This window comes from Callithrix jacchus, chromosome X (genome assembly GCF_049354715.1).
Source record: "Callithrix jacchus isolate 240 chromosome X, calJac240_pri, whole genome shotgun sequence".
NCBI lineage: Eukaryota > Metazoa > Chordata > Mammalia > Primates > Cebidae > Callithrix > Callithrix jacchus.
Window position 1 is genome coordinate 1,732,137 of NC_133524.1, and position 24,470 is coordinate 1,756,606.

The 24,470-nt window shown below is 52.2% G+C and overlaps 1 protein-coding gene across 2 annotated transcripts in view; it reads right to left on the bottom strand.

Annotated features, from left to right (window-relative positions):
- The window catches only part of LOC100413917 (colony stimulating factor 2 receptor subunit alpha), a 156,016-nt gene that overhangs the window by 33,777 nt on the left and 97,769 nt on the right, over positions 1–24,470 (bottom strand). Inside the window, exons 1-2 of one of the 2 annotated variants that reach the window (XM_078363535.1) lie at positions 12,405–12,558; positions 10,994–11,116 (exon numbers count right to left, since the gene is read on the bottom strand). Coding sequence is in view for 1 of the 2 variants with exons in the window: in XM_078363534.1 (XP_078219660.1) it covers positions 21,232–21,554 (323 nt within the window). In the remaining variant the exon portion in view is untranslated. Of the gene's footprint in view, positions 1–10,993; positions 11,117–12,404; positions 12,559–21,231; positions 21,555–24,470 lie in introns of those variants that run through there. The other variant, XM_078363534.1, reaches the window with a different exon arrangement.

Consider the following 24,470-nt stretch of genomic DNA (forward strand, 5'->3'; position numbering starts at 1 on the left):
CGTCTGGCTAATTTTTTATATTTTTAGTGGAAATGGGGTTTCACCATGCTGGCCAGGCTGGTCGTGAACTCCTCACCGGGCGTCCACCTGCCTCAGCCTCCCAAAGTGCTGAGATGGCAGGTGTGGATCACTGAGCTTGGCCCCTGGCGTCCTTTTCATCTGTGGGGCCATGATCCTTCTTCCCTTTTATTTTATGTATTTATATTTATTTATTTATTGGACATGGAGGTTTGCTCTTGTTGCCCAGGCTGGAGTGCAGTGGCACAATCTCAGCTCACTGCGACCTCTGCCTCCTGGGTTTAAGCGATTCTCTCACCTCACCCTCCCTGGTAGCTGGAATTACAGGCATGCACCACCACATCCAGATAATGTTTATCGTTTTAGTAGAGACGGGGTTTCATCATGTTGGCCAGGCTGGTCTCAAACTCCTGGCCTCAAGCGATCTGCCTCCATTGACCTCCCAAAGTGCTGGGCTTACAAGTGTGACCACCACACCCAGTCCATTTGTTTAGCATTTAAACAGTAGCTTCTAACTGTCCTAGCTATTTTTTTTTTTTTTTTGAGATGGAGTTTTCCCCTCATTGCCCAGGTTGGAGTGCAATGGTACCATCTCTGCTCACCGCAGCCTCCACCTCTTGAATTCAAGTGATTCTCCTGCCTCAGCCTCCCCAGCAGCCGAGATTACGGGTGCCTGCCACCACACCTGGCTAATTTTGTACTTTTAGTAGAGACGGGGTTTCTCCATGTTGATCAGGCTGGTCTTGACCTCCCGGCCTCAGGTGATCCACCCACCTCGGCCTCTTAAAAGATTGACACTGGTCGTCACAGAAGATGTGTCTGAATCCTAAAGCCCAGAACCTCGAAATGGGACCTTATTTGGAAACAGGGTGTTTGCAGATGTGACGACTCAAAGATCTCAAGGCAAGATCATCCTGGATTAGTGTGGGACCTGAATCCAATGACAGCTGTCCTTCTAAAAGACTGAAGAGGACACACAGACACAGAGGAGGAGGCCACAGAGGAGGAGGCACAGACTCCAGTGGTGGGGCCACAAGCCCAGGGATGCTGGAGCCCCCAGGAGCTGGGAGAGGCAGGAAGCAGCCTCCAGAGTGAACGCAGCTGTGAGCCACCTAGATCTCAGACTTGTGGTCTCCAGGACGGGGAAAGGATAAATCTTTTTTTTTTTTTGGAAACCTCCTAACCTGTGTTAATTTATTACTGCAGACTTAAGAAAGTAACACAGCTACGTGCGGTGGCTCAGGCCTGCAATCCCAGCACTTTGGGAGGCTGAGGTGGGCGGATTGCCTGAAGTCAGGAGTTCAAGACCAGGTAGGCCAATCTGCTGAGATGCCGGTTCTACTAAAAATATTTTTTAAAAACGCCGGGCACAGCGGCTCATGCCTGTAATCCCGGCACTTTGGGAGGCCTAGGTGGGCAGATCACCTGAGGTCAGGAGTTCAAGACTAGTCTGGCTAACATTGTGAAACCCTATCTCTCCTAAAAGTACGAAAATTAGCCAGGCGTGGTGGCACACGCCTGTAATCCCAGCTACTCAGGAGGTGGAGGCAGGAGAATCACTGGAACCCAGGAGGCAGAGGTTGGGGTGAGTCGACATGGCGCCATTGCACTCCAGCCTGGGCAACAGAGCAAGACTCCATCTCAAAATAAAGAAAAAAGAAAAAAAAATTAGCCAGGTGTGGCGGTGGACATCTATAATCCCAGCTACTCAGGAGGCTGAGGCAGGAGAATGGCTTCAACCCAGGAGGCAGAGGTTGCAGTGAGCTGAGATCTTTCACTGCACTGCAGCCTGGGTAACAAGAGTGAGACTTTGTCTCAAAAAACAAAAACAAAGAAACTAACACAGTTGCATTTTTCCTGGTTTTGCCTGCCGGCTTCATATTGGAGGGTAAAGTGGGTCGCCATGATTCCATCTTGATGGAAGGTACAGTTCTCAGTTCTCCGCCTCCCTCCCACGTCACCTTCAGATGACATTATTTGTTTATTTATAGTTCCCTGCCTTTCCAGAAACCATGGTTCCGTGCGTCCTGCACCTGCAACGCTAAGCCCAGAACGTGGCCCTCCCTGAGTGACGTGTTGGTCAGACTGAGCTCTGACACTCATCTCAGTACCTCTCAGCCACTTCCTGCAGGTGTCTGTCCTGGTCTGCAAACAGGGGACGGGGACATCTTTTGCCTGATGAAAACGCGGCCCATAAAATGTCACTGCTTCAACAGACTCAGCCTTCCCTGTGGCATCTCCTCGGCATTTCCCTTGCTGGGAATCCCCAGTTCTCTCTTTGCAATGAGGGGCGTGGGCTCAGCAGGGACTTTCTGTTTTCCTGCCCTCAAGTTTCCTCTTAGCTAAAAACAACTGTGCCTCTCTTTTCTCAGGGGAAGGAACTGGAGACAGGAGACAGTAAGATATAAAGCATAGAGACAGAATTTACATGCTAGGCTGGACACAGTGGCTCATGCCAGTAATTCCAGCACTTTGGGAGGCCGAGGCCAGCGGGTCACCTGAGGTCAAAAGTTCGAGACCATCCTGGTCAACATGGTGAAACCCCGTCTCTACTAAAAATACAAAAAATTAGCTGGGCATGGTGGCGCATGCCTGTAATCCCAGCTACTCAGGAGGCTGAGGCAGGAGAATTGCCTGAACCCAGGAGGCGGAGGTTCGGTGAGCCAAGATCGCGCCATTGCACTCCAGCCTGGGCAACAAGAGCGAAACTCCGTCTCAAAAAAAAAAAAAAAAAAGAAAAGAATAAAGGCCAGTGCAATAATAGGTCACGCCTGCATTCTCAGCACCTTGGGAGGCCGAGGTGGGTGGATCACTTGAGGACATGGGTTTGAGACCAGCCTGGCCAACATGCCGAAACCTCCATCTCTATTAAAAATATGAAAATTCGCTGGGCGTGGTGGCCCACAACTGCAGTCCAAGCTACTCGGGAGTTTCAGGAAGGAGAATGGCTTGAACCCAGGAGGCGGAGGTTGCAGTGAGCTGAGATCCAGCCACTGCACTCCAGCGGGCGACACAGTGAGATTCCCTCAAAGAATAAAGAAAAAAAGAACTGAGATGGTGGCAGAGTTTGGGTGTTTTTCCCTGCACACGTCATGTTGAAATGGGATGGTCAGTGTTGGGGTGGGGTCTGGTGGGACGTGTTTGGGTCATGGGTGAGTCCTTGGTGCTATCCTCACATTACTGAGGTAGTGAGTGGTCCTCTGTGAGTTCGTGTGAGAGCTGGCCACTTTTATTTTTTTGAACCTTCACCTACTGGGTTCAAGCGATTCTCTTGCCTCAGCCTCCCAAGTAGCTGGGATTACAGTGGCGTGGCACCATGCCCGGCCAATGTTTTGTAATTTTAGTAGAGACAGGATTTCACCATGTTGTCCAGGCTGGTCCCGAACTCCTGACCTCAGGTGATTCGCTCACCTTGGCCTCCCAAAGTGCTGGGATTACAGGTTCGCGCCCGGCCCATCTATCTTTTATTATAAGAATTTATCATCCGTCATCGACATATCACCTACCATCTATCATATGTGAAATGATCACTTATTTTATCAGTCAATCTATCTTATTTTTATTTCATTTTATCTTTGAGATGGAGTCTTGCTCTGTCACCCAGGCTGCAGTGCAGTGGCGCGATCTCGGCTCACTGCAACCTTCACCTCCCGGGTTCAAGCCATTCTCCCGCCTCAGCCTCCTGAGTAGCTGGGATTACAGGTGCCCTCCACCACGCCTGCCTAATTTTGTATTTTTGGTAGAGACCAGGGTTTCACCATGTTGGCCAGGCTGGTCTCGAACTCCTGACCTCAGGTGATCTGCCCGCCTCAGCCTCCCAAAGTGCTGGGATTATAGGCATAAGTCACAGTGCCTGGTCTCTCTATATATCTATCTATTTCCTATGTATTGTAATCATTTGTTATGTCAATGTATCATCTGTCTTTTATTCTATCTATCACCTATCTGTCTATGTATCTATCTTTCTATCTATCCATCTATGTATGTATGGATGCATATATGTCTCTATCTATCCATCTATCATCTATGTATCTATCTCCATCTATGTGTCTATCTATGTATCTACCTATGTGTCTATGTATCTATGTATCTACCTATCTATGTGTCTATGTATCTACCTATGTATCTATCTATGTATCTACCTATCTATCATCTGTCATCTATATCATCTATGTCTACTATCAATCCATCATCTGTCATCTATCAATCATTATCTATCATCTATGTATCTGTCATCTATCTGTCATGTATCTATCATCTATCAGCCCATCATCTGTCATTATCTGTGCATCTATCATCTATCAATCATCTATTTTTCTATCATCTATGTATCATCTATCTATTGTATATATAATGATCACTTATCATATCTATCTGTCTTCTATTCCATGTATTATCTGTCCATCTCTCCATCTTGCCATTATCTACACATCTATCACAGCGGTTCACAGGCCAGGGAGAAGTCTACGCCCATGACACACTTGGCCATGTCCGGGGACAATGTCAAAAGAGTCACAGGCCAGGCGTGGTGGTTCACGCCTGTCACCCCAGCACTTTGGGAGGCTGAGGCAGGCGGATCACCTGAGGTCGGGAGTTCGAGACCAGCCTGGCCAACATGGAGAAACCCCATCTCTACTAAAAATACAAAAATTAGCCAGGCATGGTAGTATGCACGTATAGTCCCAGCTATTCCGGACGCTGAAACAGGAGAATCGCTTGAACCCAGGAGGAGGAGGTTGCTGTGAGCCAGGATTGCACCACCGTGCTCCAGCCCAGGTGACAGAGCAAGACTCTGTCTCAGCAGCAAAACATTCACAATTTATGGACATTCCTGGCGTCACTCCTGGGAAGTCTCCTCCCTGGCCCTGGCGTGTGGGTTCAAGCACAGCATGGCGCTGAGGGTTCTCTGTGCGGCCGCTCCCAATGTCAGCCGTGCTGAGTCTGAGACGCTCCCATTCTGTGCGGTGGAGACAGTGTCACGTTTCTTTTTCTGCGGCCGATACTGGCTCAGTTTCTCCGTGGCCACGCTTTCCCCTGCACAGACCCTCCCTGCAGCCGCAGCAGGAAGCCAGGTATGACCCCAGCCTCCTGTCTAGGGACAGGCAGCTCCCCAGGAAGCCGGAAACCAGCCCAAGGTTTCTGGGGGGGCTGGAGGCCCGTCAGGCAGGCGGGCACGTGGCGACATCCCTTTCCCAGAAGTGGAAGTAGTCGCTATCAGATGCGTTTCCAAATCATCTCAGCGACCGTTGCTCAACTTCCTGAAAAGTCAGTGGTGCCTAGATGCTTCACGGGAAGGGGAGGGGGTGCGGTGGCCCCATGTCCCCCCCATGGTGGGGGCACCTCTCACGTGGCACCTGCTGTTTGGAGCAGGGGAAGAAAGAACACAGTGGTGGAAATGAATCTTTATCATCTATTTATCAGCTATGTATCTATCATCTATCATCTATCTATCTATCTATCATCTATCATCTATCTACCTATGTATCTGTCATCTATCATCTATCTACCTATGTATCTATCATCTATCTACCTATGTATCCATCTATCATCTACGTATCTATCATCTTTCTACCTATGTATCTATCATCTATTAACCTATGTATCTATCATCTATGTATCTATCATCTATCAACCTATGTATCTATCATCTACCTATGTATCTATCATCTATCATCTATGTATCTATCATCTATGTATCTGTCATCTATGTATCTATCATCTATCTACCTATGTATCTATCATCTATCTATGTATCTATCATCTATGTATCTATCATCTATCATCTTTCTACCTATGTATCTATGTATCTATCATCTATCTACCTATGTATCTATCATCTATGTATTTACCATCTATCATCTATCTACCTACGTATCTATCATCTATCTTCTATCATCTATCTATCATCAGCTATCATCTATCATTTATCATCTGTATATCATCTATCTAAAAAATAGATCTAGCCGGGCGCGGTGGCTCAAGCCTGTAATCCCAGCACTTTGGGAGGCCGAGGCAGGTGGATCACAAGGTCAAGAGATCGAGACCATCCTGGTCAACATGGTGAAACCCCGTCTCTACTAAAAATACAAAAAATTAGCTGGGCATGGTGGCGCGTGCCTGTAATCCCAGCTACTCAGGAGGCTGAGGCAGGAGAATTGCCTGAACCCAGGAGGCGGAGGTTGCGGTGAGCCAAGATCACGCCATTGCACTCCAGCCTGGGTAACAAGAGCGAAACTCCGTCTCAATTAAAAAAAAAAAAAAAAAATAGATCTAACAGACACTCCATCTAAAAGTAATAATAATAAAATATATTTGTTTGTTTTGTTACTATTATTTTCCCTCAGGTTCTTGCGTGGCAAGTCAATGTTGTTTTATGATTTTTTTAGATGGAGTGTCGCTCTGTACCAGGTTGCAGTGCTGGTTACCGTTTTTTTTTATTTTTTAATTTTTTTTACTGGAGCTGATGTCTCTATTAAAAAAAAGATAAAAGTTATCGTTTTTGTTTATACTTATTTATTTTTAGTCATTATTTATCTATTTTTAATCCTTTATTTTTGACATGGAGTCTCGCTGTCTCCCAGGACGGAGTGCAAAAATTTTGTTTTTCTTTTCATTCATTCGTTTATTTGTATGTGTTTATTTATAATTAATTTATTTCTGAGACAGAGTCTCACTCTGTCTCCCAAGCTGGAGTGCAGAAATGTCACCGGTTTTTATTTATTTATTTATAATTAATTAATTTATTTCTGAGATGGAGTCTCACTTTGTCTCCCAGGCTGGAGTGCAATGGCGGGATCTCAGCTCACTGCAACCTGCACCTCCTGGGTTCAAACAATTCTCCTGCCTCAGCCTCCTATGTAGCTGGGACTACACACACCCACCACCATGCCCAGCTGATTTTTGTATTTTTAATAGAGACAGGGTTTCACCTTGTTGGCCAGGCTGGTCTTGAACTCCTGACCCCAGGTGATCCACCCACCTCAGCCCCCCAAAGTGCTGGGATTACAGGTGTCAGCCACAGCTCCCGTCTTTTTTTTTTTACCCTCTGAGATGGAGTCTCGCTCTGTCGCCCAGGCTGGAGTGCAGTGGTGTGATCTCCACTCACCTCAACCTCCACCCTCCCAGGTTCAAGTGATTCTCCTGCCTCAGCCTCCTGAGTAGCTGAGATTACAGACACCGGCTGACGCGCCCGGCTAAATTTTTTGTATTTTTAGTAGAGACAGGGTTTCACCTTGTTGGCCAGGCTGGTCTCGATGTCCTGACCTTGAGATCCACACGCCTTGGCCTCCCTAAGTGCTGGGATGACAGGCGTGAGCCAGCGTGCCCGGCCTAAGACTTCCAAATCAAAGGCGCGTCTCAGAGCAAAGGCTGGGGAGCTTGGGGCCACGGGGCCTGTAACACAATAATACTCTGCCCAGACCCTTTAACCCCGTTCATGCCGGAGGTCGCAATCTTGTGAAAAACCAGACCTTGGCAGTAACCTTCAGCTGCAGGATAGCAATCACACCCACAAGCTTAGTGTTCCAGTAATGGAACACCAGGCATACACTGGTTACTCATGAGCCCTCCATGCAGGAAAACTTGAAGGCTCCAGCACCGCCTCTCTGCAGCCGACAACACGTGACAGACGCCAGGATCGTCCGGTGCTGGGGCACGGGGCCCCAAAATCTGTAGGTTGAGTTCCCAGCAGAGGGTCTCTGGCAATGAGACTTTATGTGGAAATACGGTTCTTGCGGACGTAATTAGTTTTACTAGGAAAGTCATCAGGGCCAGTACTCAGTTCAATCCGGCCGGACGTTCCGCTAACAAGGAAATGTGAGCCTGGCCACAACCACGGAATTCCAGGAACTGGGGCAGGGATGCCGTTAACCCTTCCTTGTCCAGATTCACTAGTGCTGAATCAAACACCCCAGGAGAGTGAACAGCAGAAAAGGGAGAGCTGTGACTCACCCTGGAATCCCTTCCCTCCAGCTCCCCAGAAAAGTCTAGATTAGGCCCAATGTGGTCCCTCACGCCTGGAACCCCAGCAGTTTGGGAGGCCGAGGCGGGCGGATCACTTGAGGTCGGGAGTTCCAGACCAGCCTGGCCAACATGGAGAAACCCTGTCTCTATTAAAAATATAAAATTAAGGCTGGGCATGGTGGCTCATATCTGTATTCCCAGCACTTTGGGAGGCCGAGGTGGGCAGATCACCTGAGGTCAGGAGTCTGAGACCAGCCTGATCAACAGGGAGAAACCCCATCTCCACTAAAAATACAAAAAATTAGACCAGATGCAGTGGCTAACACCTGAAATCCCAGCACTTTGGGAGACTGAGGCGGGCAGATCACCTGAGGTCAGGAGTCTGAGACCAGCCTGGCCAACATGGAGAAACCCTGTCTCTATTAAAAATATAAAATTAAGGCTGGGCATGGTGGCTCATATCTGTATTCCCAGCACTTTGGGAGGCCGAGGTGGGCAGATCACGAGGTCAGGAGATCGAGACCATCCTGGTCTACATGGTGAAACCCAATCTCTGTAAAAAAAAAAATATAAAAAATTAGCCAGGCGTGGTGGTGGGCGCCTGGAGTCCCAGCTACTCGGGAGGCTGAGACAGATCTCTTGAACCTGGCAGGTGGAGGTTGCAGTGAGCTGAGATCACACCACCGCACTCCAACCTGGGGGACAGAGGGAGACTCTATCTCAAATAAACAAATGGGAAAATTGGTCTAAGGGTCGTGGTTGTATCAGGAGGTGTTGTGTGAACCAGAGCAGCTCATCTTGAATCGGGGCTGGGAAAATGAGTGTCAGACATGCTGGAGGTTGGCAGAAGATACAGACATCAAGAACTTGCTGCTGAAACCGGCTGCCATAACGAAGCCAGATGAGGCCGGGCGCGGTGGCTCACGCCTGTAATCCCAGCACTGTGGGAGGCCGAGGCGGGTGCATCACGAGGTTAAGAGATCGAGACCATCCTGGTCAACAAGGTGAAACCCCAACTCTACCAAAAATACAAAAATTAGCCGGGCACGGTGGCGCATGCCTGTAATCCCAGCTACTCGGGAGGCTGAGGCAGGAGAATTGCCTGAACCCAGGAGGCGGAGGTTGCGGTGAGCCGAGATCGCGCCATTGCACTCCAGCCTGGGTAACAAGAGTGAAACTCCGTCTTAAAAAAAAAAAAAAAGCCGGATGAAACCCAGGAGAACCAAGATGGCCACCTTCGTCACCTCTAACCGCCTCCCTGCTGCACTCCCACCAGCAGCAGGACAGTTTACAGACACCATGGCAAGGTCAGGAAGTCACCCTCGATGCTCTAAGAAGGAGAGTCCTGAATAATCCACCCCTTGTTTAGAATATCATCAAGAAATAACGGTACAGCCGGGTCACAGCCGCCCTCCAGGCTGCTCTGCCTATGGAGTAGTCATTCCTTTTTTGGGGGAAAAGATGAGTTTTGGTCAGTCACCCAGGCTGGAGTGCTGTGGTTTGATCTCAACTCACTGCAACCTCTGCCCCCCAGGTTCAAGCGATCCTCCTGCCTCAGCCTCCCGAGTAGCTGGGATTACAGGCACGTGCCACCACGCCCGGCTAATTTTTTGTGTTTTTAGTAGAGACGGGGTTTTACCATGTTGGCCAGGCTGGTCTCGAATGCCTGACTTCAAGTGATTCACCTGCCTCGGCCTCCCAAAGTGCTGGGATCTCAGCTCACTGCAACCTCCGCCTCCTGGGTTCAAGCGATTCTCCTGCCTCAGCCTCCAGAGTAGCTGGGACTACAGGCACCCACCACCACAGCAGGCTAATTTTGGTATTTTTAGTAGAGACGGGGCTTCACCACATTGTTCAGGCTGGTCTCGAACTCCTGCCCTCAGATGATCCACCCACCTCAGCCTCCCAAAGTGCTGGGATTACAGGCATGAGCCACCGCACCTGGCCTTTTTTGTTTCTTTGTTCTGGGATGGAGTCTCTGTCACCCAGGCTGAAGTAAACCGGTGCCATCTCAGCTCACTGTAACCTCCGCCTCCCAGGTTAAAGCGATTCTCCCGTTTCAGCCACCACGCCCAGCTAATTTTTTTTTTTTTTTTTTTTTTTTTTTACGGAGTCTAGCTCCGTCACCCAGGCTGGAGTGCAATGGCGCAATCTCTGCTCACTGCAACTTCTGCCTCCTCAGTTCAAGCGATTCTCCTGCCTCAGCTTCCTGAGTAGCTGGGGAGATGCAGGAACCCACCACCACGCCCAGCTAACTTTGTATTTCTAGTAGACATGGGGTTTCACCATGTTGGCCAGGCTGGTCTCGAACTCCTGACCTCAGGTGATCCGTCCAGCTCGGCCTCCCAAACTGCCGAGGCTTGGGAAGCCGAGGTGGGTGGATCATCTGAGGTCAGGAGTTCGAGACCAGGCATGAGCCACCGCGCCCGACTCAAATTATTCTACGTCATTTTTTCTGCATTGGGAGGCCCTAAAGTGGGCTGTAAAGAGAAGCTGTTTTTAATTTTTCTTCTCTGAGACCATTCCCGGCTGATTTTTGTATTTTTAGTAGATGCAGGGGTTCACCGTGTTGGCCAGGCTGGTCTCGAACTCCCGACCTCATGATCCGCCCACCTTGGCCTCCCAAAATCCTGGGATTCCCGGGATGAGCCACCATCCCCAGCAGAGAAGCTGGTTTTTATCACCGTATTTACCCAAATCCCGCAACCTTAAAGCCAGTCACGCGGTTTTCCACCCATGGACTCGACTGCCCCCTGCTGGCCCATTCCTGTGATTGCAGGCGTGCGGTGCTGGGAGAATCGGGCTTTGAGTTGTCATTTGCTGGGTGGGTACTTTTCGGGGGCAGATGGAGCAAAAGGGCCTTAAAACGACTGGAATAGACCGGGCACGGTGGCTCAAGCCTGTAATCCCAGCACTTTGGGAGGCCAAGGTGGGTGGATCACGAGGTCAGGAGTTCAAGACCAGCCTGGCCAACCTGGTGAAACCCCGTCTCTACTAAAAATATAAAACTTACCTGGGCGTGGTGGCGGGTGCCTGTAATCCCAGCTACTCAGGAGGCTGAGGCAGGAGAATCGCTTGAACCCGGGAGGCGGAGGTTGCATTGAGCCGAGATCACACCACTGCAGTCCAGCCTAAGCTACAAGAGCAAAATTCTGTTTCAAAAAATAAATAAAAAATAACCATTTATGCCTAGTGTTCCATTACTGGAATGCTAAGCTTGTGGGAGTTATTTATATCTTACTGCTCAAGGTCATCATCCAGGTCTCATTTTTCTTTTCTTTTCTTTTTTTTTTTTTTGAGACTGAGTCTCGCTCTGTCCCCCAGGCTGGTGTGCAGTGTTGAGATCTCGGCTCATGGCAACCTCTGCCTCCGGGTTCAAGCGATTCTCCTGCCTCAGCCTCCTGAGTAGCTGGGATTACAGGCACGCACCACCACGCCCAGCTAATTTTTTGTATTTTTAGTAGAGACAGAGTTTCACCATGTTGGCCAGGCTGGTCTCGAACTCCTGACCTAAGGTGATCCACCTGCCTCGGCCTCCCAAAGTGCTGAGATGGCAGCCGTGAGCCGCCGCACCCGGCCAGGTCTGATTTTTCCCAAAACGATTTGCAACCTCTGGCATAAATGACTTTAATTTTATTTTTATTTTTTAAGAGTCTCAGCTGGACTGCAGAAGTAAGATCTCAGTTCACTGTAACCTCCCCTCCCGGGTTCAAGCAATTCTCCTGCCTCAGCCTGGTGACAGAGACTCTGTTTCAAAAACAACAATAATAATAATAAATTAAAGAAAAATAAACCGATATTGTGCCAGACACGGTGGCTCATGCCTGAAATCACAGCACTTTGGGAGGCTGAGGCGGGTGGATCACCCCAGGTTAGGAGTTCGAGACCACCCTGCCCTTCTTCTCCGGTGGGTCCCCCCCCAAGGCCCCGCCCCCAGTCCCCTCCCCTGCAGTTTCTCAGCCCCGCCCCTCACCGAGCCACGCCTCTCCCCATCCCCGCCCTGCTTCTCCTGTGGGTGCTACCAAAACCCCACCCCCAACCCCTCCCCAGCGGTTTCTCTGAGCCCCGCCCCTCCCCACCCCGAGCCCCGCCCCTCCCCACCCCGAGCCCCGCCCTACTCCTCTTGCCTCTGCTTCCAAAGACCTGCCCCCAGCCCCTCCCCAGCTATTTCCTTCAGCCCCACCCTCCTCCTCTCAGCGGCCCCCTCCCTCCCCGCGCTTGTTCTCAGGAGTCCGCAAGCACCTCCTGCAGCCTCGCTCAGATTCCCCCACGACCCCATCCCCCCAATGGTTTCGCCCAGCCCCCCCAACCCCGCCCCAGCGATTCTCAGTCCCGCCCTTCCCCTCCGCAGCTCCGCCCACCTCCTCTCAGCACCGAGCCCCCGACCCCCCCCCCCCCCGTGGTTTCTCCCAGCTCCTCCCTACTGGTATCGCAGCTCTGAGCTTAAAACTCCTGCATGGTGGCTTTGTCCCGACACTCTTTTTTTCCTCCCTCCGGTTGTTTGTCCAGGCTGCGGGTCTCCAGCTCCCCTGCTGGCCTGGTGGGCTGGCGGGCGTCAGGACCCGTAAACTGAACAGCGTCTCCGGGCGACCAGTGCGTGCCTAAGTGCGTGATGACGTCACGCGTGGCTTCATGAAGAGTGGATTTCTAAAGACTTGGCTGTCTATATGCAAGGCTGAGTACGTGCCTCCTGCGTATGTGCGTGGTGTACGTACGTGCGTGATTTCGCGCCCCCGTACGTTCTTCGTGAAAGGGATGACGGGAGCTGCATAAAAGTGGAAGAGTTTACGGACTGTGAGCACCTGTCACTAACCCCCGGTTTCCCGGAGTCAGTGGCAGCGAGCGACCTTGCAGCCCCGACAGGAGCCCGGAGCTCTTAGTTCTCACCGCGGCCCACGTCTCCTCGCTTGCGAGCCCGTCGTCCTGGCTCCGGTGGCCTCGCTGGGTCGCGGGGAGGTGGAGGACTGTTCTGTTAGCAAAAGCCGGAGTCGGCCCTGGACGCGACGACTCTCAGGGTCCCGAGGCCGTAACACCGGCCGCCGCTGAAAGGCACGGGAGCCTGTGTGCTCGGCCCTCTTGCGGACAGCACCTGAAGGCTGGGGTTTCCCTGGATGTTTGTCTGGGAACCCGTGTGGGGCGCTCCCAAGGCACCCTTTCCTGTCCCCTGCTCTCGCCAGGGTCTCAGCCCCGCTCCTTCTAAGCGTGTCTACTCGCGGCATGCGTCTGCGAGTAGAAATCCCGTGGATTCGGGCCGGGCGCGGTGGCTCATGCCTGTAATCCCAACACTTTGGGAGGCCGAGGTGGGCGGATGGTCGGGAGTTCTAGACCAGCCTGACCAACATGGAGACACCCCCGTCTCTACTAAAAATACAACAATTTTAGCCGGGCGTGGTGGAGCATGCCTGTAATCCCAGCTACTCCAGAGGCTGAGGCAGGAGAATCGCTTGAACCTGGAGGCGGAGATTTCGGTGAGCCGAGATCGCACAATTGCACTCCAGCCTGGACGACAAGAGCGAAACTCTGTGTTCAAAAAAGTAAAGCCCTGTGCTGCCACACACACCGACCCCATCTCGGCCCGGTCTTCCCTGCCTCCAGCTTGCAGCCTCTGCTGTGAGCTTGTCTGGACCTGAGGCCAGGCAGTGCACAGCTCTGTGGCCTGTGGCATCGTGCTCACCGTGACATACCCAGAATTAAGCTGAGGGGAATGGGAGGTAGGACCCCCCCAAACCCTCGCCCAGACAATGGGAGGGGAAGTGGCATTTTTCTCCCCTTGGATGGAGCGTGCTCAGTTGTAGGAATGCGACTCAACTTACTGAAATGATGTTCTGCCCTGCGGGCTGGTGCACCCTGTGGTCCTTGACCTAGACAGGTGCCGAGGGTCCCACTGCTGTGATTAGCAGAACCAAACTGAGTGAGGTGCACAGGTGTGTTACTCATAAGACCGGCCCTCCCAGCTCTTCTTGCTTTCCAATGCCTTCTACTAGGTAGACGACCTTCCTAGGGCCATTAACCAGCCTTCCTGCTTTGCACTTAATGACCTTTCCTCCTTATCTTCCTTGATGTGCAGGTAAAGAAGCTACGTGGAAGAGTGTTTCCTCTTCAGGCCGCAAAGCAGGTACTCTCTGTAGCACCAGGTAGGAGGGGACTCAACCCCCTTCTTGCCTTTCCAGTTACATGAGTTCTTACTAGGGATTCCACACACACCCAGTTCACATTTGTTGTGATTTTGTGGTGATGACGAGAAGAGGGTTGGCTAAGAAACTGAGCTGTGGAAAACAGGCAAGTGTTCGCTGTAGCCACATATCCCAATGGGTGTGGCCAGGCCCCATGGGGGACATTCAGCCTCCGTCAGAAGTAATCCAGAACCAAGGAACCTAGTGATATTTTGTCACCCATCAGCAGAATAAGGCTCAGAGCCACAAGTGTGTGAGGAAATGGCACCATGGATGGGTTGGTGGAGTGTACACGGGTGAGTCCTCGTGGAAGGCCATTGCTGGCAGATACCAGCATCTTAGATGGGCGTGCCCGGCGGCCGAGGCATTCTCTCCAGCAGGTCTTCACACGCGAGTTAGCGGAAACGTCAGTTCTGTGGCAGAAGTGGGAAGCAGCTTGTAAGTCTCCATCAGTGGAGCAGGGTCAGGCACATTTGGGACGACCAACAACGGGGTATCACACAGGCAGTGAAAAGCAAGGTAGATGAAGATGGGCAGGTGGAAAGATTGGGCTTGATGTGCTGTTGAATGGAGGAGTCATGCCCTATCCTGCAGAGATGTGTCGGGACAGCAGTTTGCGAAGACGGCTGAAGCAGAGGGCCATAAGGGGCTGGCTTAAACTCCAGACATTCGTTGTGTCGCAGTTCTGCAGGACGGGAGTCTTAAATCCACGTGCTGGCTGGGTTCATTGTTCTGTGGACTGTGAAAGACGATCTGGTCTGTCCCTCTGTCTTACCTTCGGTTGGCTGGGCGGCACCCCTTGGCTCGTAGAAGCATGTCCCTTGTCTTTGCCTGCGTTTCCTCGTGGCGTTCTCCCTGTGTGCATCACTGTCTCTGACATCCCCCTTTTCATAAGGACGCCAGCCACGTGGCATGTGGGTCAACCCCAATGACTTCAGTTCTGCTTGATCACCTCAGTAATGACTCTGTCCTTACGCATAAGGCCACATTCTGAGGTGCTGGGTTTAGGACATACAGATCTTAGGAGAACACAGTGCAACCCATCACAACGACAAAAGCCCTGAGGTAGAAACAAGCTTGGCATGTTCTCTCAGTGGATGGAAGGCCCGAGTGGCTGCAGGGTGATGAATACAGGGGAGAGAAGAGGACATGGCTGCGGCTGGAAGCCTCTGAGGCATCTCAAGAGGCTATGACTGGGCTGATTGATGTTCTGGCTTCCAGCCCATGGCTCCTTCTGAAGCACAGGGCTGTACTCCATGCAGGAGGGGACCCTCTCCAAAGGCACACACAAGTGGCGTGAGAAGTCAGAGCGCGTGTGACTGTGGGCCGGCGCCTCATTCTCCTCAGCCGTAGACTGGGCCTCACAGTAGCACTGACCCTGCTGGGTTATTTGAGGATTAAACTTGATGATCCAAGGATCATGCCATCCCAGAGGGTGGCATGTGCAAGGCATGTGTGTGTGTGTGTGGGGGGGGGGACGGGGTGGCAGTTGTTCTGATTCTCATTCTTTATTCAGCTCGGATCGGAAACGGGTGTCTGCTGACATGGAGTCCAATGGTCGGGGAAAGGGCTTGAGAAAGGTGGCACCCAGGGGGGTGGGGAAGAGATGTCTGACTGAGGACCATCTGAGGTCATGGTGCATCCTGAGAGCAGAGCTGAGGTTGGATATCAACCATGTGGGCTGTAGGAGCCGGGAAGGTCAGTGCCTTGGTGGCAGCAAGGCCAGGGCACTGAGAGTACTGGCAGGGCACAGTAGGGGGAACACAAGAGAAGCAGAGCCTGGGACTGCCCTTCTGTGCTGGAAGACGGCTAAAACCAGCCCCACCTCTCCACTCTGTCTAGGCCGAGGGGGCCCTCCGTCCTCTGTGTGAGGGTGGTGAGTGGGGAGCGGAGGTGACGTGGGTGGTGAGTAGGGAGCGGAGGTGACGTGGGAGGTGAGTGGGGAGCGGAGGTGACGTGGGAGGTGAGTGGGGAGCGGAGGTGACGTGGGAGGTGAGTGGGGAGTGGAGGTGACGTGGGAAGTGAGTGGGAAGCGGAGGTGACGTGGGTGGTGAGTGGGGAGCGGAGGTGACGTGGGAGGTGAGTGGGGAGCGGAGGTGACGTGGGAGGTGAGTGGGGAGCGGAGGTGACGTTGGGAGGTGAGTGGCGAGCGGAGGTGACGTGGGTGGTGAGTGGGGAGCGGAGGTGACGTGGGAGGTGAGTGGGGAGCGGAGGTGACGTGGGTGGTGAGTGGGGAGCGGAGGTGACGTGGGAGGTGAGTGGGGGGCGGAGGTGACGTGGGAGGTGAGTGGGGAGCGGGGGTGACGTGGGTGGTGAGTGGGGAGCGGAGGTGAGTGGGGAGCGGAGGTGACGTGGGTGGTGAGTGGGGAGCGGAGGTGACGTGGGTGGTGAGTGGGGAGCGGAGGTGACGTGGGAGGTGAGTGGGGAGCAGAGGTGACGTGGGAGGTGAGTGGGGAGCGGAGGTGACGTGGGAGGTGAGTGGGGAGCGGAGGTGACGTGGGAGGTGAGTGGGGAGTGGAGGTGACGTTGGTGGTGAGTGGGGACTGGAGGTGACATGGGGTGGTGGGCAGGGGCTGTGGAGTTATGCCAGCTGCGCTGAGTAGGGGATTTGGGGCTGAACTGTGGGTTGTTTTTAGGGGATAGAGGGTTATGCTGGGGGTCGTGAGAACAGTCTGTGCTTTCACTTACCACTGTGTTCTCAGCGTGAGGCTGGGAGTTCTAGAAACGAACGACACAGAAAACAAGGCTCAGTGCTCCAGTGTCTAACCCACTTCAGACGGTGCACACAGGCTCTCCCTTTGTGTGGGCACCGAAAGGGTGAGTGTCCTGAGTACCTGCAGGCAGCTCTCCCTCCACAAACCCCAAATCTACAAAACACACCCACGCAGGACCCAATGGCCTTTGGACAGGGTCCCCTCCTGTCTACACTGGGTCTAGGTGGAGGTGGGGCAGGGTCTCCTCCTGTCTACACTGGATGCAGGTGGAGGTGGAGCAGGGTCTCCTGTCTACACTAGGTGCAGGTGGAGGTGGGGCAGGGTCTCCTGTGTACACTGGGTGCAGGTGGAGGTGGGGCAGGGTCTCCTCCTTTCTACACTGGGTCCAGGTGGAGGTGGGGCAGGGTCCCCTCCTGTGTACACTGAGTCCAGGTGAAGGTGGGGTAGGGTCCACTCCTGTGTACACTGGGTGCAGGTGGAGGTGGGGCAGGGTCCCCTCGTGTCTACACTGGGTCCCCGGGTGCTTGCACCCACCTCTCAGCACACGTGCAGCTGGTACCGAAACTCCAGGTAATGCAGGCGCTGGTGTGTCCTAGGCTGTTTCCAGCGCAGCAGACACTGTGTCTTGTTATAGGTCACGGTGACGTTGCTGGGCGGGTCGAAACGTTCTGTAACGAGGGTGCCAGACTCACCCCTGAACCCGGGGCCAGCACACCCGCCCGCTCCCTCGCAGATGAAGTGGCTCACGCCTGTCATCCCAGCACTTTGGGAGGCGGAGGCGGGTGGATCACCTGAGGTCAGGAGTTCGAGGCCAGCCTGGCCGACACGGTGAAACCCCGTCTCTACTGAAAACACAAAACATTAGCTACCTGGGAGGCTGAGGAAGGAGAATTGCTTGAACTGCAGAGGTCAGTCATTCATGGACAGCCACGGAAGGGGAGACTGTGGGAGCTGGGCAGGAGGGCCAGGCAGGTGCCAGGCACAGCAGAGACGCCCACGGGGCAGGGCCCTGGGTGGGAGCTGGGGATGGGCTGGGTGAGCGTCCGGGGCCTCAAGAGGCCGGGGGCGTCCAGGGGATGAAAGAGGCTGTGGGTGGGCTGCGCCGGGCTTGGGAAGAGGACAGGGTGTGGATTTGGGGGTCGCCTCCAACACGCCAGCCTGGAGAAGGTGCTGCTGAGGAAGGAAGGAAGTGGGAGAGGGAGGGAGGAGGAATGGAGTGAAGGAGAAGGGAGGGGAGGAAGGAATGAGGGGAGACGGGGAGAGATGGGGCGCACAGTGGCGTCATCTTGTCTCACTGCAGCCTCCACCTCTAAGATTGAACGGATTCTTCTGCCTCAGCCTCTCAAATAGCTGGGATTACAGGCAGCTGCCACCACGCCCGGCTAATTTTGTGTATTTATTAGAGACCCGGTTTCTCCATGTTGGCCAGGCTGGTCTCGAACTCCCGACCTCAGGTGATCTGCCCGCCTCGGCCTCCCAAAGTGCTGGAATCACAGGCGTGAGCCTCCGCGCCCGGCCAGTTATACAGATTTTAAGGCAAATTCCTTCTCACCTATAAACAACAGGAAATCGTATGATTTATTTCTTCCTCTCTCCCTTTTTTTTTTTTGTCAGCATTTTTGCAAGCGAGTTATTCTCACCGATTTTGTTTGTGTCCAAAAGCGAATCGAAGAACTGGATCCCGGCTTCTCCGCTGGTTCCGGTCACCAGGAAGTAATTGCGGGAGGTTAACCCCGTCAGGTTCCTCAGGTGACACCCCAGGTGGGTTCCCGCGTCCTGCGTGTAATAAGGACACCGAATGTCCCTCCTTCCCCTGAAGGATTACAAAGTGTTCACAGACCAGCGGGGAAAATCACACAGAACAAAAACACAAATCCACAAAGCAACACCACGAAACCACAAAACACGAACAGAAAACCAGCACTTTCAGAAGCCGAGGCGGTTGAACCACAAGGTCAGGAGTTCGAGACCATCCCGGACAACATGGTGAAACCACGTCTCTACTAAAAACACAAAAAAAATATGTCGGGCGTGGTGGCGTGTGCCTGTAATCCCAGCTACTCAGGAGGCTGAGGCAGGAGAATCGCATGAATTCAGAAAGCGGAGGTTGCAGTGAGCCGAGATCGTGCCACTGTACTCCAGCCTGGTGCCTGGTTATGGAGTGAGACTCTGTCTCAAAAAAAAAAAAAAATACAAAAATAACCTGGGTGCGGTGGCTCATGCCTGTAATTCCAGCGCTTCGAGAGGTGAGGTGTACGGATCACTTCAGGTCAGGAGTTCGAGACCAGCTAGGCCAAGATGGTGAAACCCCGTCTCTACTTAAAATATAAAATTAGCCGGGTGTGGTGGCGGGTGCCTGTAATCCCAGCTACTCAGGAGGCTGAGGCAGGAGAATCGTTTTAACCTAGAAAGTTGAGGTCACAGCGAGCCAAGATTGTGCCACTGTACTCCAGCCTGGGCAATGGAGCAAGACTCCATCTCAAAAAAAAAAAAAAAAAAAACCGCCCAAGCTCGGTCGCTCACGCCTGTAATCTTAGCACTTTGGGAGGCTGAGGTGGGCACATCACCTGAGGTCAGGAGTTTGAGACCAGCCTGGCCAAGATGTTGAAACCCCGTCTCTACCAAAAATACAAAAACTAGCTGGTTGTGGTGGCGTGTGTCTGTAATGCCAGCTACTCGAGAGGCAGGAGAATCACTTGAACCTGGGAGGTAGAGGTTGCACTGAGCCAAGATGATGACATTTCACTCCAGCCTGGACAAGAGTGACACTCCGTCTCAAAAAAAAAAAAAAAAAAATCTGTTTTTTTTTTTTAGTAACAGGACACAACAGGAAAAACTATTTATTTTGCCAAGGCTTTGGCTGGAATGGTGTGCACCCCTCTAAAAAATCAAACTTGAGGCCGGGCGTGGTGGCTCACGCCTGTAATCCCAGCACTTTGGGAGGCCGAGGCCGGCGGATCACGAGGTCAAGAGATCGAGACCATCCTGGCCAACATGGTGAAACACCGTCTCTACTAAAAATACAAAAAAATTAGCTGGGCCTGGTGGCGCATGCCTATAGTCCCAGCTACTGGGGAGGGTGAGGCAGGAGAAGCGCTTGAACTCGGGAGGCGGAGGTTGCAGTGAGCTGACTGTGCCACTGCACTCCAACCTGGGCGACAGAGCGAGACTCCGTCTCGAAAGAAAAAAAATAATAATCCAACTTGACTTATGGAGCCAATAAAACCGTTGGAAACTGGCCTCATCTTCTGTGTACACAGTCACCGTACAGAGTCCCTGATCTGCGCTAAGACTGTCCCTTTCTCACAGGCTAGGAACCCCAAATTATCCTGAAACCTCAAGAGGAAGGGAATTCGCCCAAATCATAGGTATTTAATGGTGCAAACCCATGGTGGGCTCAGCTTTAAAGAGGTCCTATCTGGGGCCGGGGGTGGTGGCTGACGCTTGTTATCCCAGCACTCTGGGAGGCGGAGGCGGGTGGATCATGAGGTCAGGAGTTCAAGACTAGCCTGGCCAAGATGTTGAAACCACCCCGTCTCTACTAAAGATACAAAACTTGGCTGGGTGCAGTAGCAAGCACCTGTAATCCCAGCTACTCGGGAGGCTGAGGCAGAGAATCACTTGAAGCCGGGGGGAGGAGGGGCAGGAGATTGCAGTGAGCTGAGACTGCGCCAGGGCACTCCAGCCTGGGTGACAGAGTGAGACTCCGTCTCAAATTAAAAAAGGTCCTTCCTTAGATTCCTTGTGCGGAACAAAGTTCCATCAAAGCCAATTTAAAGGGCCTATGTAAAAATTAATTTATTCTTGGCTGGGTGTGGTGGCTCAGACCTGTAATCCCAGCACTTTGGGAGGCTGAGGCAGAAGAAGCAGACACCCACTGCCTAAGCACCTACCACCCACAATCAAATCTCCACCATCCAGTGTTCTAGAAAACACATCCCACAGGCCACCTGCAAAGCCAACCTTCAGCCACTAAGACCCACTCCATCCATAGAAGACTTAGGTCCCTCTTGTTTCCCACATCCCTAGGAGTCCTGGGTCACTCCCCTGCCCCATCCCTAGGGGTTCCTGATCAGTCTCCCCTCCCCCATCCCTAAGGATCCCGGGTAACTCTCCCCTCCCCTGTCTCTAGGGGTCTCGGGTCAGTCCCACCTCCTCCATCCCTAGTGGTCCCGGATCACTCTCCCTTTCCCATCCCTAGGGGTCCCGGGTCACTCTCCCCTCCCCCATCCCTAGGGGTCCAGATCACTCTCCCCCTCCCCATCCCTAGGGGTCTCAGATCACTCTCCCCTCCCCCATCCCTAGGGGTTGTGAGTCGCAGGGCCCAGCTGGTTCGGCCCCTCCGTCCGGGTCCGTCGCCTCACCCAGGCCCAGGCCGCACCGCGTTGCTGAGGATCTCCTGGCGGTGTGGAGAGGCGCTGGCCAGCACCACGAGTTTGTGCAGCAGCTTCCCGGTCACCAGGAACAGCACCATGGCGTCCACGCCGGGAGCCAGCGGCCTGAGCAGCGCGGCTCCGGAAATACCGCGGCCGGACTTCCGCCTCCGCGAGGACACTCCCAGAGCACGCCTCGATCGACCTCCCGCGAAAGCCACGCCTCCATTGACCTCCCGCGAGGCCACGCCCAGACCACGCCTCCATGGCAATAGAAAGTGTGTGCTGCACAGGGTAGGAACAGGGAGTGTGTCCTGCAAAGAAGAGACACAGGAAATAAGTCCTGCACAGGAGAGGAACTGAAAGTGTGTCAACATGAGAATAACGAGAAATGTGGCCTGCACAGGGGAAGAACAGAAAGTGTGTGCTTCACAAGGGAAGAAAAGTAAGTGTGTCCTGCTAAAAGGAGACACAGGAAGTATGTCTCACACAGGGTAGGAACAAAAATTGTGTCCTGCATAGAGGATAAACAGGAGATGTGTCCTGTACAGGGGAGACAAGAAGTGTGTCCTGCACAGATGGGAAATAGAAAGTGTGTGCTGTATAGGAGAGGCACACAAAATCTGTCATTAACAGAGCTGAAAGAAGAGGAGTGCCCTTCACAGAACAAAAGCAGAAACTGTCTTGCACAAGGAAGGAATAGAAAATATGTCTGTTTTGCACAGGGTAGGAATATATCTGTCTTAGGAGAGTGACAGGAAGTGTGTCCTGCACAGAGAATGAAAAGGAAGTACGTCTGACTCAGGACAGCAACAGGAAGCGTGTCCTGCACAGGAGAAACACAGGAAGCGTGTCCTGCACAGAGAAAAAACAGAAACTACATCTGTCAGGAGAGCAACAGGAAGTGTGTCCTGCACAAGGAAAACACAGGGAGTGTGTCATGCACAGAGGAAGAACAGGAAGTAGCTCTGTTTGAGGAGAGAAACAGGAAGCGTTTATTGCACAGGAGAAACACAGAAAGTGTGTCCTACACAGAGGAAGAACACGAGGTACCTCCATCTCAGGAGAGACAGAGGAAGTGTGTCTTGCACAGGAGAAACACAGAAAGTGTGTCCTGCACAGAAAAAGAACAGTAAGTACGTCTGTCTCAGAAGGGCAACAGGAAGTGTGTCCCGCACAGAAGAAACACATGAAGAGTGTCCTGCAAAGAGAAAAAACAGGAAGTACGTCTGTCTCATGACAGCATCGGGAAGTGTGTCCTGCACAGGAGAAACACAGCAAGACGGTCCTGCACGGAGAAAGTACAGGGAGTAGGTCTGTATCAAGAGAGAAACAGGAAGTGTGCCCTGCACAGGAGAAACACAGAAAGTGTGTCATGCACAGAGGAAGAACAGCAAGAACGTCTGTCTCAGGAGAGCAACAAGAAGCGTGTCCTCTACGGGAGAAACACAGAAACTGTGTCCTTCCAGAGGAAGAATAGAAAGTATGTCTGTCTCAAAAGAGCAACAGGAAGTGTGTCCTGCACAGGAGAAACACAGGAAGTGTGTCCTGCACAGAGGAAGAACAGGAAGTAAGTCTGTCTCAGGAGAGCAACAGGAAGTGTTCCTGAACAGGAGAAACTCAAAAAGTGTGTCTTGCAAAGAGGAAGAACAGAAAGTAGGTATGTCTCTGGAGAGCAAAAGGAAGTATATCCTGCAAAGAAAAAACACAGGAAGTGTGTCCTGCACAGAGGAAGAACAGGAGGTACGCCTGTCTCAGGAGGGTAACACGAAGTGTTTCCGGCACAGGAGAAACACAGGAAGTGTCCTGCACAGAGAAAGAACAAGAGGTACCTCTGACTCAGGAGAGACACAGGAAGAGTGTCCTCAACAGGAGAAACACAGAAAGTGTTTCCTGCACAGAGGAAGAACAGGAAGTACTTCTGTCTCAGGAGAGCAACAGGAAGTGTGTCCTGCCCAGGAGAAACACAGGAAGTGTGTCCTGCACAGAGGAAGAATAGGAAGTAGGTCTGTCTCTGGAGAGCAAAAGGAAGTGTATCCTGCACAGGAGAAAGACAGAAAGTGTGTCCTGCACAGAGAAAGAATAGAAACTACGTGTGCCTCGGGAGAGTGACAGGAAGTGTGTCCTGCACAGGAGAAACACAGGAAGTGTTTCCTGCAGGGAGGAAGAACTGATGGTATGTCTGTCTCTGGAGAGCAACAGGAAGTGTGTCCTGCACTGGAAAAACACAGGAAGTGTGTTCTACACAGAGAAAAAACAGGAAGTAGGTCTGTCTCAGGATAGGAACATAAAATGTGTCCAGCATGGGAGAAACACAAAAAGTATGCTGTATAGAGAAGAAAAACAGGAAGAAAGTCTGTCTCACGAGAGCAACAGGAAGTGTGTCCTGCACAGGACAAACACAGAAAGTCAGTTCTGCAAAGGAAAAGTACGGGAAGTAGGTCTGTCTCATCAGAGCAACAAGAAGTGTGTGCTGTTCAAAAGAAACACAGGAAGTGTGTCCTGCACAGAAGAAGAACAGAAAGCAAGTCTCCCTCAGGAGAGTAACAGAAAGTTGTACAGACAGCAGAAACACAGGAAGTGTGTCCTGCACAGAGGAAGAACAGGAAGTAGGTCTGTCTCAGGAGAGTAACAGGACATTTGTCCTGCACAGGAGAAACACAGAAAGTGTGTCCCTCACAGAGAAATACAGGAACTGTGTCCTTCAAACAGAAAGAACACGAAGTAGGTAAATCTCAAGAGAGCAACAGGAAGTGTGTCCTGCCCAAAAGAAACACAAGAAGTGTATCCTGCATAGAGGAAGAAAAGGAAGTACATCTGTCTCGGGAGAGTGACAGAAAGTGTGTCCTGCACAGGAGAAACACAGGAAGTGTGTCCTGCACAGAAAAAGAAGAGTAACTACATCTGTCTCAGAAGAGCAATAGGAAGTGTGTCCTACACAGAAGGAATACAGGAAGCAGGTCTGTCTCAGGAAAGTAACAGGTAGTGTGTCCTGCACGGGAGAACAGAAAGTGTGTCATACACAGAAGAAAAACAGGCAGTATATCTGTCTCAGGAGAGCAAAAGGAAGTGTGTGCTCTACAGGAGAAACTCAGGAAGTGTGTCCTGCCAGAGGAAGAATAGGAAGTATGTCTGTCTCAGGAGAGCAACAGGAACTGTGTCCTGCACTGGAGAAACACAGGAAATGTGTCCTAAACAGAGGAAGTACAGTAAGTACATCTGTCTCAGGA